This window comes from Neodiprion pinetum, chromosome 1 (genome assembly GCF_021155775.2).
Source record: "Neodiprion pinetum isolate iyNeoPine1 chromosome 1, iyNeoPine1.2, whole genome shotgun sequence".
NCBI classification, from domain to species: Eukaryota; Metazoa; Arthropoda; class Insecta; order Hymenoptera; family Diprionidae; genus Neodiprion; species Neodiprion pinetum.
The window spans coordinates 22026671-22041585 of NC_060232.1; the positions used below are offsets into that span (position 1 = coordinate 22026671).

The 14915-nt window shown below is 36.4% G+C and overlaps 2 protein-coding genes and 1 long non-coding RNA gene across 7 annotated transcripts in view; 1 reads left to right on the top strand and 2 right to left on the bottom strand.

Annotated features, from left to right (window-relative positions):
- The window catches only part of RpIII128 (RNA polymerase III subunit RpIII128), a 28546-nt gene extending 15992 nt beyond the window's left edge, over positions 1 to 12554 (top strand). For both annotated transcript variants that reach the window (XM_046637337.2, XM_069134120.1), the window contains 8 exons: positions 674 to 951; positions 1250 to 1389; positions 2937 to 3529; positions 3620 to 3866; positions 3968 to 4132; positions 4214 to 4344; positions 7953 to 8889; positions 11273 to 12554. In XM_046637337.2, coding sequence (XP_046493293.1) covers positions 674 to 951; positions 1250 to 1389; positions 2937 to 3529; positions 3620 to 3866; positions 3968 to 4132; positions 4214 to 4344; positions 7953 to 8336 — 1938 coding nt within the window. In that variant the 3' untranslated portion in view covers positions 8337 to 8889; positions 11273 to 12554. The remainder of the gene's footprint in view (positions 1 to 673; positions 952 to 1249; positions 1390 to 2936; positions 3530 to 3619; positions 3867 to 3967; positions 4133 to 4213; positions 4345 to 7952; positions 8890 to 11272) is intronic.
- On the bottom strand, positions 840 to 8373 carry LOC124224996 (uncharacterized). The gene is made up of 3 exons (XR_006884967.2): positions 8254 to 8373; positions 2910 to 3095; positions 840 to 1346 (listed from the first exon to the last, which is right to left on the bottom strand). It is a non-coding gene; the product is annotated as an uncharacterized lncRNA (long non-coding RNA).
- A 410-nt stretch (positions 12555 to 12964) lies between the features above and the next one.
- Positions 12965 to 14530, bottom strand: LOC138190624 (THAP domain-containing protein 5-like). Of its 4 annotated transcripts, none has more exons than XR_011176628.1 (5): positions 14298 to 14524; positions 13948 to 14190; positions 13705 to 13880; positions 13391 to 13501; positions 12965 to 13158 (listed from the first exon to the last, which is right to left on the bottom strand). XR_011176628.1 is itself a non-coding variant. In XM_069134383.1 (5 exons), the coding sequence occupies exons 1-4, from the start codon at positions 14466 to 14468 to the stop codon at positions 13634 to 13636; spliced, it is 474 nt and encodes a 157-aa protein (XP_068990484.1). In that variant the 5' UTR covers positions 14469 to 14530; the 3' UTR covers positions 12965 to 13158; positions 13391 to 13633. The 4 variants fall into 4 exon arrangements, 3 of the variants coding, with proteins under 3 accessions (XP_068990484.1, XP_068990476.1, XP_068990479.1); XM_069134383.1 differs by having other exon boundaries at positions 13391 to 13674; positions 13753 to 13880; positions 14407 to 14530; XM_069134375.1 differs by having other exon boundaries at positions 14407 to 14530.
- Between the last annotated feature and the right edge of the window lie 385 nt (positions 14531 to 14915).

Below are 14915 nucleotides of genomic sequence, written 5' to 3' on the forward strand. Positions count from 1 at the left end.
AATACACTAAATATTATTTGTTACTCGCAATTATCCAATCAAAAAATGTAAAAAATATAACGTGTTATAAGTGCGGAAGGTGGGTGATTTCCGGGTACTGTGAAGTTTGCAGCAGGAACCAAAAAAGTCAGTACTGCGTGAACACAAATACGAGTGCTGCAATTGTACTAGTATCAGTGTGAACGTAGCACAAGCTAAGGTGAGCGCTGTAATCACACGAGTCAGGTGTCGCCCGTTCGCTCATGTGACGCACGCTTTTTTTTCTAACACCTGTGAAAGAAAGTTTGATTTTAAAACCATCGGAAGTGCCACTGACAGCGTGTAAAATTAGAGTGAGGTAACTTACACTCAATGATACAGTTCGTAAAATTGAGTTATTAGCAAGTGGACATATTCCAAAGAAAGCTTTAGTGTATGAAATCGAGTACTACAGTTCTACGTATGCGTCAACGTTATTTTACTGTACTACTTGGAAATAGGGCATTCAACGCAATTTTTTTTGTGCAACTTTCACTCCACAGACTTTAAAAATGGGACTTTTTAAGCAAGTGTTAGAAAAAGCTTTTTTCACGTTATTGCAGTCAAGTAAATTCAGAACCGTAACTGAAGTTTCGATAAAGAAGTTTGTGAAACTAACATGTTGTATATCGAAATTGCGTGTTACATATTTCAGGGTTGTGGTTTAGTTAAAAATCTAGCATTAATGACTCACATCACAACAGAGGTGGAAGAGGAGCCAATTATCAGACTAGCCTACAATCTTGGAGTAGAAAACGTCAATATTTTGGGAGGTGAAGAAATAAACAACAAAAATGTGTACATGGTTTTCTTGAACGGCAATATTCTAGGAATTACTAAAAATTACATCCGACTTGTCAATGTATTCAGATTGTTACGCAGAAAGGCCATGATCAATGGCTTCGTTTCAATATATCCTCAGCATCATCATAGGTAGGTCTCTAACGAATATATCCATGCAAAACTTTCTGTTTAATGAATTGACACTGTTTGTCACAAAAAAAGCATGACAAATATTGTTTAAATTGAAAAGTTTTGTGTCATCGTTTATTTGTAGATGAACAGGGTTTCTTACAATTGGTGCTTGGACTTGAACAATTTTCCAAAATACACATGTTTCAAACGATATCCAATTTAAGATGGTGAAACCCCCCAAAAGTGTTTTTTTTTTTCCTATCATTAATTGTATTGAAATCCTTAGAAGTCTTAATACTGCAATAATTTTCTCCAGATGTGTGCAGATATGTTCGGATGGTGGCAGACTGTGCAGACCTTATATTATAGTCAAAGATGGAGAATCTCTTGTTCAGCAAAAACACATCGAAGCACTAAAACATGGTTTCAAAACGTTTGACGACTTCTTGCACGAAGGTTTCTAAAACTAGAAAATTATACAGAGCTCATTACAAACGAAATGCTATACTATACACGTTTTAGTGGCATACAGCGCAATGGTAAAATGAGCGTTGACACACAAATATTTGGTGCAGAGAAAATATGACACCCAAATAAAAACCTAAACTTGCGGCTTAATGGAGTTTTGGTGCACGGGTCTATGGCACACAGTAGTTTGGCAAGCGATAAATATAACATATGGGTTTATGGTATACGAGCAATGCCCACAGCCTTTTGGTGCACAAGATTTATGGCTCACTAGCGTAATCATGTCTAGGCTGATGAAAGAAACGTCTGAAATAAGATAGTTTTGCTAATTTAATTCATTGTACAACTGAAAAAGATTGCAATCAAAGCATTTACGCGCACTTATATATACTAAACATATTATGGAGTGAATCCTGAATGGTTAAATGTTTCGTTTCCACTAGTCAATTTCTAAGTAACTTTGAGGAACTTTGATGCCAACCCACCAACGTTTGACCGTCACCATTTTGTGAAATTCCTTGCGATAAGTTGGTGCATCATGATTCCTGTGTGCTGTGTGAAGAATATCGTATTCCATTATGCCACAAGGATAAATTTTTATGGAAAATATGTAAATTTGAACAACTGGTGAATTTGAAAAATTAACGACGGAGCCAGGAATCGAACCTGGTATCTAGAGATGCTTTACCGGAGACTTACTCCATTAGACCACCTAGCCGCCCTGACTCTGTTGTCGTTAATTTCTCTCATAACCAGTGAGTTCAAATTTGTTTTCCTGCGCCCGATTTATGTATGAGTAAGAATTTCTTCTCTGCTCTCTGTAAATTGTTCAAATTTACATATTTTCAACAAAATTCTCTCGTAGATTAATGATTTGACCACCCGCATCTCATTTATTAGACGACATTGCCGTCTTACGGGCTTCTCATCGGAAGCAAAGGATTGAAAGGGTAAACACAACATCTACACACTACAGTCTCCTTACATCGTGCATGCAGAGAAGAAATTCTTACTCATACATAAATCGGGCACAGGAAAACAAATTTGAACTCACTGGTTATGAGAGAAATTAACGACAACAGAGTCAGGGCGGCTAGGTGGTCTAGTGGAGTAAGTCTCCGGTAGAGCATCTCTAGATACCAGGTTCGATTCCTGGCTCCGTCGTTAATTTTTCAAATTCACCAGTTGTTCAAATTTACATATTTTCAACAAAATTCTCTCGTAGATTAATGATTTGCACACCCGCATCTCATTTATTAGACGGCATTGCCGTCTTACGGGCTTCTCATCGGAAGCAAAGGATTGAAAAGGTAAACACAACATCTACACACTACAGTCTCCTTACATCGTGCATGCAGAGAAGAAATTCTTACTCATAGATAAATTTTTATATTGTGTGACATATTTCCCATGTGCCACTGCTCTGTGTGTGACCAGAACGTGTACTCTTGGTTTTACCTCATTACAAACAAGGACATTTAACTGGTGACTTATTTATACTATATTACCCAAATTCACAATTTTCTGTTTCCCAGGTCTCATAGAATTCTTAGATGTGAACGAGGAAAATGATAGCTCAATTGCTTTCAATGAGTCCCAAATTGAAGCAGGAACGACTCACTTGGAAGTAGAGCCATTTACTTTGCTCGGCGTTTGTGCTGGCTTAGTGCCATATCCTCATCACAATCAGAGTCCTAGAAATACATATCAGTGTGCTATGGGTAAACAAGCTATGGGAACTATAGGATATAACCAGCGTAATCGCATAGATACACTAATGTACAATCTGGTTTACCCGCAAGCTCCAATGGTCAAATCTAGGACCATAGAACTGATCAATTTCGATAAACTCCCTGCTGGACAAAATGCAACAGTTGCGGTGATGTCCTACAGTGGATACGACATAGAGGATGCGCTAATTTTAAATAAAGCAGCGATTGACAGAGGTTATGGAAGATGTTTAGTCTACAGAAATGCTAAATGTACTTTAAAAAGATATGCAAATCAAACTTACGATAGAATAATGGGCCCTATGATAGATTCAAATTCTAAAAAACCCATTTGGAAACATGAGATAATAGACAATGATGGTATAGCTGCCCCTGGAGAAATGGTAGAAAATAAAAAAGTAAGAATAGCTTTCTACAGTTTCTCAACCATGCTATTTTATAACAGGTTTCAACAATTGAGCCTTTGGTTTCATTTATCCTATGTCTAGGTCATGGTGAACAAATCTATGCCTGCGGCAACAATGAACCCAGTAAATCCTGCTAATGTTCAGACTCAACCCGATTATTGTGACGTACCAGTTCTCTTCAAAGGATCAGTTCCAGCCTACATTGAAAAAGTTATGGTATCCAGTAATGCGGATGATGCATTTTTAATAAAGTTGTTGCTACGACAAACTAGACGGCCTGAAATTGGTGATAAATTTAGTAGTCGACATGGACAGAAAGGTGTAACAGGTAATGGTCATAATAAAGTAATAAATACTTAGTTTGAATAATTGACAAATTTGGAAAATCAATTTCCTAGTCGATTTTGTTATGACCATCTGCATTTGCAGGTTTGATTGTGGAACAAGAAGACATGCCATTCAATGACCTAGGTATCACACCAGACATGATCATGAATCCACATGGATTTCCCTCAAGAATGACAGTAGGTAAACTCATCGAATTACTTGCTGGCAAGGCTGGTGTAGCTGAAGGGAAATTCCACTATGGAACAGGTATTTGCTTCACTCATTTTGTCGCAATTCAATAAGTCATATAGTAGAAAGTAATAGCTTGGTTTATTTTATTCGTTTCAGCGTTTGGTGGTTCAAAAGTAGAAGATGTTTGCGAGGAATTGGTAAAACATGGCTATAATTATATGGGTAAAGATTTTTTCTACTCTGGTATTACCGGGGAACCACTTCAGGCATATATATACTCTGGTCCAGTAAGTTTCGATTACCATGAAATCAGTATTGCTCCATTCCTTCTCTGGCTGATCATTCATACCTGTTCTTTCCAGTTTGAGATTGAAATATTTTTATCTAAACATTTAACTACCGAAGGCAAAGAACATGAACCAATATAAAATAAAACCTCGCCATTGTTTTGGAGAATTCCATGGGATGATCAATATTTAAGGATATTACGCAACCCCTAAAAATTATATTGTATTCCTAAAATTATATTATATATATATATATATATATATATATATATATATATATATATGTATAACTACTATATATATATATTATATCGTATATAATGATCACTATATTTAACACGAATACAATACAATTTTGAGGGGTTGCGTAATATCCTTAAATATTGATCATCCCAAGGAATCCTCCAAAACAATGGCGAGGTTTTATTTTATATTTATATATATATATATATATATATATATATATATGGAGTCAAATCTTATAGGTGTTGCGATGTATATGTAGGGTAAAGGGTTAAATATTCAGAACTTTAAGGGCATATTCGTAGGATAAAGGGTTGAATCTTCATAGCTACAAGGACATACACGTAGAGTGAAGGGTTCAGTCTTCACAGGTATAATGGTATATACATTAACGTTGCAAAGGTTGGAGGTCGATCAAAGATAGAAAATCAAAGGTCGAAGATCGAAGATCAAAGGGTGAAGGGTTAAATAGGGGAAGGGTGAGTGGCGGATGGAATGGTTGGGGTGCGGCAGGGAAGGAGGGCGGGACGGTGAAGGGAAGTGGAAGGGGATTCTTGACATGGCGGTGGCGGTGATATTTTTTTATAATGTAGAACGACGATACGATATATACAGTTATTTAACTCTATAGGTATAGGGGTATATACTTAGAGTAAATGATTCAATCTGCGTAGGTATAAGGGTATATTTTGGGTGAAGGGTTCAATCCCTGATCCTCAGATGGATGTATATTGTATATATGTGGGGTAAGAGGTTATATCTGCTTAGGTACAAGGGTATATTTAACGTGAAGGGTTCAATCCCTGATCCTAAGATGGATGTATATTGTATATATGTGGGTTAAAGGGTTAAATCTGTAAGGGTGTGAGAGCATATATGTGGGTTCGAGGTCAAGTCTGTCAACATCTGAGGGCACATACGTGTGTTCTAGGTTAAATTTGTCAAGGTATAAGGGCATATATGCAGGTTCGAGGTTGTCTGTCAAGATCTAAGGGCATATACGTGAGTTCGAGGTTAAATTTGTCAAGGTATAGAAGGAAGGGCGGCCTTTCTGGTGAAGGGCCGTGGCGGGAAAGGGAGGGGCTGAGGTAGTGACGGGTAGGGCGGGTGATGGAAGGAAGGTCTGGATTCCTGACACGGCAGCGGCGAAATATCTATATAACAGAGAGATGTGTATATATATATGTATATATATACATAATGATATTTATGCATAATTTATATAAGTATACATATCATCATGTACATGTATAATTCCGCACAAATTAATTTCGAGAGGCTTGTAGTATGCTTAAGGAGGTTGTCTAGTGTCAGGGCTATTTTTTTTTTATTTTAAGGTTTTTCACTTATTTTTTTTTACGACAAACCATGGAAATAAAATTTATCATAATTCTTGCTTCATATTTATTGGCATTTAAACAAACGTTGTGATTTTTTCGGATACAAAATATTGAATATAATCTAACGTATACTGCCCGATGGAAACGTAAATTAAAAAAAGTGTAGACATGATATCTGATAAAGCACTAGACCAATCCTATTCAAATTTTTACAGTATCTTTATTATACCTATACCCATCGTGTGAAGTAGGATAATCACGATTGCTTTGGTAAATTTTGTTTTATGAAAAGATAATTTGAAATTGTTGTTCTTTTCCATCTGATTAGCTTGTAGAACAAAAACTACGAAGGCAATCATGATAATTCTAGATCACGTGCTGTTAAAATTTGAGCAGGATGTGTCTAGTGCTTTTTGAGATATCATTTCTACACTTTTTTTTAGATATGTTTCTATTGGGCAGTATACGTTAGATTATATTCACTATTTCGTCTCGAAAAAAAATGTACATAGTTCGTTTAAATATGAATAAATATAATGTGAAAATTATGAGAATTTATATTTCAATGATTTGTCATAAAAAGATACCCAAAAAGCCTTATAAAAAACAGCCTTTACACTAGACGACCCCTTTAAGCGGGTATTCTGGTCTAGAAATTTCGAGAAATTGATTAATTTTTTTTGTACATTATTATAACTTCATCTTTCAAGAATATTTTGGACTAAAGCCGGTTCAAATTTCCAAAAATTTATAAAGTTGTGAGTACTTGAGTGAAACAACGTACGACCGCTCGGTATGCACCTCAATAGATTTACTGGGTTCAAAAGTACAAAGATCAGCCTGTAAGGAAGCTGTGAATGCGGCAAAAGGCCTATATGCCCCAGGAATCTCCGATCAACTTTAAAAAAAAAATTCCTCTTCCAGCAGATACAAAAAGAAGCGTCAAAACCGAGGTCAAAATTTTAAACGCGTTATGTTTAAATGCCTTTACTTCAAAACCACATTCTTCAACCTGGTTGACATAAAATCTCGACTTCTATACAACCGATTGACTTGAAATTTGGTATAAATCTTCAGTATACATTCCTCTATCGCCACTACTATGGGCAAAACAAAATTATTATAGCAACTACGTAAAAAAAATTGAAAAAAAATTGGAAAAAAATAGGGGAAAAAAATTAATTTTTCCTTGAAATAGTCGCCATTTTCCTAATTTTGTCTCCTCTGGTACGGGTTATAGGGACATTTTTACTAATCAATAAAGCTCATTGTTTATCTTTTACGCATGAACGGGAGCATTGGAATCGTGTCAACCACCTCAACCAGTTTTTTTATTTGTGCGAGCCGTATTTAGATGCCTATAACTTCTTTAACTTCCATTTTTATTTCACAAAAATTTAACTGCAAATTCTTCAAACACCAATAAAAAGTCGGCGAAAAAAATAGATGGTGAAAATATACATATATTTTTCTTTTTTATATCAAGCGCGAAACAACGCCCGAAATGCAAACCTCTAGACCAGAATACCCCCTCAAGTGTGGAGCACCATATTTTCGCTCCATATTTTCTACCCGTGGTTATCTGTTTTTCTATTTCTTCACAGTAAATTTTCCAAAATTTCGAAAGTAATTTTTTCTGTGTGTTATATTATTGAAATAAATCTAAAAAAAATAGATTTATTCATATTATATTTTATTTGTAAATTTTCTCATTTCTGCTCCTGAAGCCGTCAGATACGAATACCATAAGTAGAACTAAAAAGTAGAGTTGAAAATTGAAAAGAAATTGCTTCTGTTTGAAGTAAATAATGAAATACGTTTCTGAAGCTGACAAAATCCTTTATTCATTTTGTAAAATACCCTATTATAGGTGGTATTCGTTACTTCTTTATCCTCAAAAATGTCGATCACACGCATGATTTAAAAAATTTCTCTTTCGCGCAATCTCTGAGGATCACGCATAACTTACAAATTTAAATACGGCAATGAATACCTAAGATTCTGAAGAATATGATTGTTCCCTAGGTGTACTATCAGAAATTGAAGCATATGGTTCAAGACAAGATGCATGCTCGTGCTAGAGGACCAAGAGCAGTTTTAACGCGCCAGCCAACAGAGGGAAGAGCTAAGGAAGGAGGTTTGCGCTTGGGCGAGATGGAGAGAGATTGCTTAATTGGTTATGGTGCTAGCATGATGTTAATTGAGCGTTTGATGATTTCAAGTGACATGTTCGATGTCGATGTATGCAATACGTGTGGACTAATGGCGTACAGAGGCTGGTGTCATAGTTGCCAGACAAGTGCTTCCATTTCTACAATATCCATACCTTATTCATGTAAACTTTTATTCCAAGAGTTACAATCTATGAATATTGTACCAAGGTTAACGCTGAAGAACAGTGGTGACTGAAACGAATGGAAAATTTAATAAGAACATTAAAAGTGTGGGTGTCAGTAATAAGTATTTTTTTTTTTTCATTTACAACAGTTAAGTAGTACTAAGGAGTATAGTCCTATACTTTACAATCTTCTGGCGATCTCAGTACATGTACACTTGAGAAAATGAATCTGAGACTGGTAATTTTTTTACACCAGACAGTTATGTTGGCGACACAGAGAAACGTACAGCGCCACAGTCGGTCGAGCGCGAAACTAACTCAATCTCAATAAACAAAACATAACCCATGACCGTCGAATCTAACCTTAGAATACGTGTCGATCACGGTCTTACTTACGGGACTTGCAACGAACTGAAATTTGAGTGGTGGGGGTAGCCGCGTGATTGTCTACATTTTTTTTGCCACTACTGGCCACTACGCGGCGCTGTCAGTTATTCATAAACAAATGAGTGACATTACACGTAAGGTTACCTGTGTATGAGTATCAAAAAGATTGGTAGGGTTCCGCCAAATAATAATAATAAGCTTATGAATAACTCGTAGCGCCGCTCTTGTGGCCAGCGGGTTGCCACTTTCTGCCCCCTCCACTTTCTTATTTGAGCATCCGAAAAATAGCAATACCAAAATAATAACGAAAAATTTTTAATTTTAATCGAGTGCTGGTAACACTTCAAATAATAACAATAATAAACCAAAACACTAGTCACCTACACCCGTTCCGGTCATAGTCTGCAGTCGCATGTGCTTAGCTACAACAAACTTTGCGATTACCTCGCTGCCTAATTTTACTTCAACTGTGAGCAGTCTGATTTGTTTGATTTATTTATCAGTAGAGTGCGCTACTAGAAAACAGTGTTGTCACCAAATCTAGTATAAAATTTAAAGTATCTACAAATACTTGAGGATTTTATTTCTAACGTCATTTGAGTTGGTATTAAAAGTTTTTGGAATGATCAAATAAGGTCCCCATACCCTAGCATTGAGTGGCAACCCTGTAACATCCGACCGGAACGTCCGTATGTTTTATCGACTATGATTACTGCATGTTACTTTTATCAACTAACCAAACTCGAAGTACGAGAATCTTGTAACCATAAGAAATTAAAACAACTGTCTAACTATTTGGAATATCCCTAGATGGAAATAACTATGAAATTCACTAGCCGAGGCTTAAAAACCATGTTACGAGATCTTCGTACTACAGAGAACTATAATACTATTATGCGTTATTATATACCACTATCATATTAACACTATAATTAACTAACACAATTATACCCAATTATTATATAGCACTCAACAATGCCATTTAGGCATTCGGAGCTGAGAGCTATACTATAAGCAACATACGCTTTACTATATAGCCTGGAGTATAGAAGACTGTAAAACCATAGACAAATGCATAACCAATATAATGTAAAGATAGCACTGCTGCAATAACCCATAAAACCAGAGACTGCAAAACCATCAAACCGTGAATGCTAATTACCCAGCATGAACTATACCTTCTTCCGCAACGCCGTATTGTAGGCAACACGCGCAACGTTTTGAAGGCAATGCAGATCTCCAATGTGGAGCCATACAGAGCCTTACCTAGAGAATACATTAGGAAACTTACCGACGAAACGAAAACGTTCTAGAAGCTTCCAAGCCGATTTATATCAATATAAGAATTAACAACTACAGAAGGGAATCATATACAAAAGCACACATGTAAACCTGCTCTAAAGCTATGAATCATCAAATTACTAAGTACTCTAAATCTGTTAAGATAGTTATAACACAAACAACTAAAGATATTCGCAGCAGCGTGATTCTAATAATGTTGAACAAATAACAAACTATGTTCATAAACAATTGCTATTGTACTCCAGGTTAACAACGACAGTAGTCGACTTTAATACATATGCAATTCTATATAGATACAACTATAAAACTAACAACGACAGTAGTCGACTATAATACATATACAATTCTATATAGATATAACTATAAAACTAACAAACGACAGGTAACCAAAATGAAATATGGGCTTTGTAACGAGAAAGATAGCAAAAACATTGAGAGGTAGACAGGTAGTTAAGTGGCTGAGGGACGCCAGAAAGGGGGCTGGCGCCACAAAGGGGGCTGGCGACACAACGAAAAGCTCACGCAGTTCGGAGAACTACGGAACCAAGTCCACGCACCTACACCACCGCACCAAGCAGCGATATACCATACGTAAAAATCTACAATATAGTAATAGCTAAAGAACTAAGATCACAGGCGTGCATGCGGCGAAGATGTCGTACCCTAATTAGAATTCCTAGAAAAGAGGGGAGGTGCGCAAAGGCGACCGAAAAACTAGAGAGGGGGATCGTTCTGCGCAACGATCGACCCCTATAAAAAGGGCGACCGATCACTCGATCGCTCTCTTGTGTTTCTACCTCCAGATTCGTCATCTAGTTCCGGTACAGTCTCGCGGTAAAATCCTTTAGCCTTTTGCATTAAAACTTTCATACAACGTTACTCTGCCCAAAAGTTTAGCGAGCTTAAAATCCATTTTGTCATACTAAGTCTAAGATCTTACACTGTGTAACTCTGCGTTTGTGACTTTTAAATATCAAACTTATAAAATAAACCAAGTTAGTCAAAATATCCAAATATTAAAGTCAGTTATTCCGCTAAAACCTCTCACCAATCTACAAGTCATCGCATCCAGAATACTCTCAAAAAGGTAAGCCAAATTAAATCTTTTATCCAACAATTTTTCCCTCTTCGGTTCGTTCGACTAGAGCGACAGAATGCCCGTTGTCCGGTGTATTTCAATACTTAATCGGTAATTGGTGACCCAAACTACTGATGTGAGTCTGGCTGTAACTGCGTGTGAATGTTTCCGGTGTCTAACATCTGGAGATTTCCACTAGGTACCGTTCCGACGTCACAACCCGCTGCTTGTGGCCATAAGTTGTACTTTTGTTTCGGACGTGAACTGACCATCCCCCACCACGTTCGTTGCAAAACCTGTATGTAAGACCATGGTGTCAATACAACAAATCATTATCCCCGCGGTATTTTAAGCATGGAGACTAGAGGTAAGGAGCCCGTACGCTATACTATGAATGTGGATCCTGAAAGCGACGAAAAAGATATGTAGGCCGTGGTGGCGTTGTGTCGTTAGTATAGGGTCAATGCCATACTTCACATCCTATACTGACAACACAAGCGCGCTCGTGACTAATTTCGAACTACAACCAACGTATATCTTTTTCGTCGATTTCACGGTCCAAATTTATCATGATTCTCCTATGCCGTTCGGGCTCCTGACCTCTAGTCTCCATGATTTTAAGGTTAGTTTCGACGGTCATGGGTTATATTATGTTTATAGTATTTCGGTGATGAGGCAGCCGGACCACCTCGTAAGGTGGAAATTCCAGAAGCCACAAGCAGAATGCAGTAAGTTATTGCGCATGCGCTATGGCTTTTATCGTACTTTCTGCATTCTGTTTATAGCTTCTGGAGTTTTGTGTGTTTCGGCCTTAATTCTTACACCGTGGTTCAAATAGATTATAACACAAGAAAATCATGTGACGTTGCAAAATTTATTTTCTGATTATTTGAGGAATTCAATGCTCACAATTATTCGTTGGATGGCGTTACTGTCGCTACCCAACTACCTAGGGGTATGTTCCGATATGCACTGCGAGCACTGTTCAGTGCTCTTACTGGGGAGAAATTCGTTCCGTTATAGACGGACAGTATACAGTCGCAGTATCCTAGGGAAATATATGACGTCATAAATCGTCGCCATTTTTCTACTGTGAACACTGGTGCTTTCGAGGTAAGGTGCTCTCAGTGCTTTGATCACGTGATCAACAGCGTTCAGAAATTTAACAGCTTCGACTATTGATAATTATTATTATTGAATATTGTCATTTAAAAATATCGGCCGTTAAAAACAAAAATGGAAAATTTGAATAAATTGTGTTTGTTGCAATGTGAAACAAATATTATGTATGAAATGAAAGTAACGCCAAAAAATGTCGATCACAGTATACTGTACTGCGTTCCGTTTTAAGCAATAACCAGTATAGCTGACTATACAGGAACGGCTTCGCAGTATACTAAATTGACGACACACCTTACAGTGCTCGCAGTGTATATCGGAACATACCCTAAGGCGTTACGCAATACACTGTACAGTATCATGTAATCCATGCATATCTATATTAAATTTTTCCCTCAACGTCTGTATACCTGCATTTAATTTAATTTAATTGCTCATAACTTTTGCAATTATCATTCTTAAGGTTATTAAGAAATACCTCCCAATTATGTTTAAAATCTTAGGTGAAATTTTTTGCCTGAATTTCACACTGATATATATATACACTGGATTGGATATTACCGTATACTCTACGTGTAAGCTCGTGCGTCCAATTGAACAATTGAATTTCCGCCATCTTGTACAGAAAGTTGTCACAAAATGCGCGCTAGATTTGAACTGCGTAATATATGCTATTTAGATCTAACGATATATTCGTCACACAAAAAAGTTTTTGACGAGTAAAATAATGTTTGACACATTAAATGAAGAACAAATCATTTTTTCGAAAGTATATTATTATTTACAATTATATGGTGTAAAAGATCATTAAATACTATGACGAAAAACTTGTATTTAAGCGTGATTTTTCTTTATGTTCAAAAGAAGTCCTCAATTCTAAGAAGTTTCCGTCCATTATCCTTCATCCTATGGTGGGCTGAATTCCATACGGATTATTCAAAAATTTGTATAACACTAATTCAACCGTTAGGGAATCCATTTACCATCCATTGATCATCAAAGTGGAGCTTAAGACATGTAAAAAAAAGTTTTGAATTAAATTATATCGAATTGGGTGAGTAAAAACTTTATTCAAAAATATGGAGAATAAAACATTCCTTGCAAACGTTAAGGCATTTTTATAGAGTTGCGTGCGATAAACCACAACCGTAATATAATTAGTAGTATCAATCCACATTCCATTCACATGAAGAAAAAGTTACAAGCACAATCAAAAGAAAATAAAAAAGATGTACATACCTGAGCATGCAAATCAGGTACAAATGTGTAGGTGATCATGTAATTTGGTTAAATTCACTGTGGTGGGCCGATCGGATTCATCCTGAAATTCGGTCTGCTGCAAGTTTTCACCTACAGATAAGTTACTAATAAATAACGACAATGGAAATACACAGAAATGTGTCACACACGATTTTTCTGTAACAGAGCACTTTATAATCTGTAGGTAATTAACCGCTTCGACGGCATTGACGCAATAGTGCATCACATCAACGTGTCTTCATGCACACTGAGTTTTCTCTGACCTAAAAGGGATTAATAGTTTCAGATCTTACCAAATAACGTTGGGATACTGCCTTTTCGTAAAGTTATATAATTTTTACTTTTCTTCTGAAAGCAAGAGGGTTCAAAGTGGTCGGAACACAGAAAGCTATCACTTGATGGAGACCACGGTCCAATGTTTATATTTGCGATCCACTGCTTCATAATATCAGGTTCATCCAATGGGAACCTACATGACAAGCAGAATTTAAATTTATTAATTCACACGTTATGTTGCATTGAGTAACGGTACTTACTTGAAGAATGAATAGCCATGTCCATATTCCCTTAATCGGTGACAAGATGAACACTCTGATTTTGGGTTATCAAATATAGTTGGTACACTGTTCTTTTTCAATGTAATTAGGAATCCTGTCCTATCAAAGCAGTCATTTGCAAAATGAGCTGAACACAATGTGCTATTTCGGTTTGGCTTCCAGTCCTTCCTCTTCATTTCTTTCAACCACTGCTGAAGGCGCAACACATCTTTCACGGGAAATCTACATATCGAATTATAATTTAATCCTTGAGTCAATAATACCCGAGTTTTCAATTTCAATTATAATAAGATCGGTTCATAATTCAAATATTGTGAATTTTTACTGACCCGATTCGTACGTTATAATACTCGTTAAATATAATTAGTAAATACTTCGTATGCTGACATAACCTCTGCAAGTTATCATTTGCAGAACGCTTCAGCGTTGTATACTCACTTGTGAAATGATCGCCCACTATATTTTGATTGCTTTGTTTTGCAAAAAACGCAGGTACTCATTGTTACCTCAATAATTGTTACTGTAATTTTCCATCGCAATCGATTATATACACATACATATATCACACACACATATATATATATATATATATATATATATATATATATATATATATATATATATATATATATATATATATATATATATATATATATATATATCTGAAGTGACAAGATCTGTACAAAATGGCTACCGTTCAATTGGCGTGACGGCACCACGCTTAATCCAATCCAGTGTATATATATATCAGTGGTACGCATACACCGGTCTCGGAGATTGCAGCGCTCCGGTCTTTGGTGCACAAATTGAGAAACGCAGGTTTCAAGACTGTCACGCTGCATTACATAGGAAGCATAGAGATTAGAGATATAAGAATAGAGTACGTGAGCTACAGGAGCGCACATAAGTGAAAACCAGCACGCGATAGAAAGAGAGAGAGCAACAGT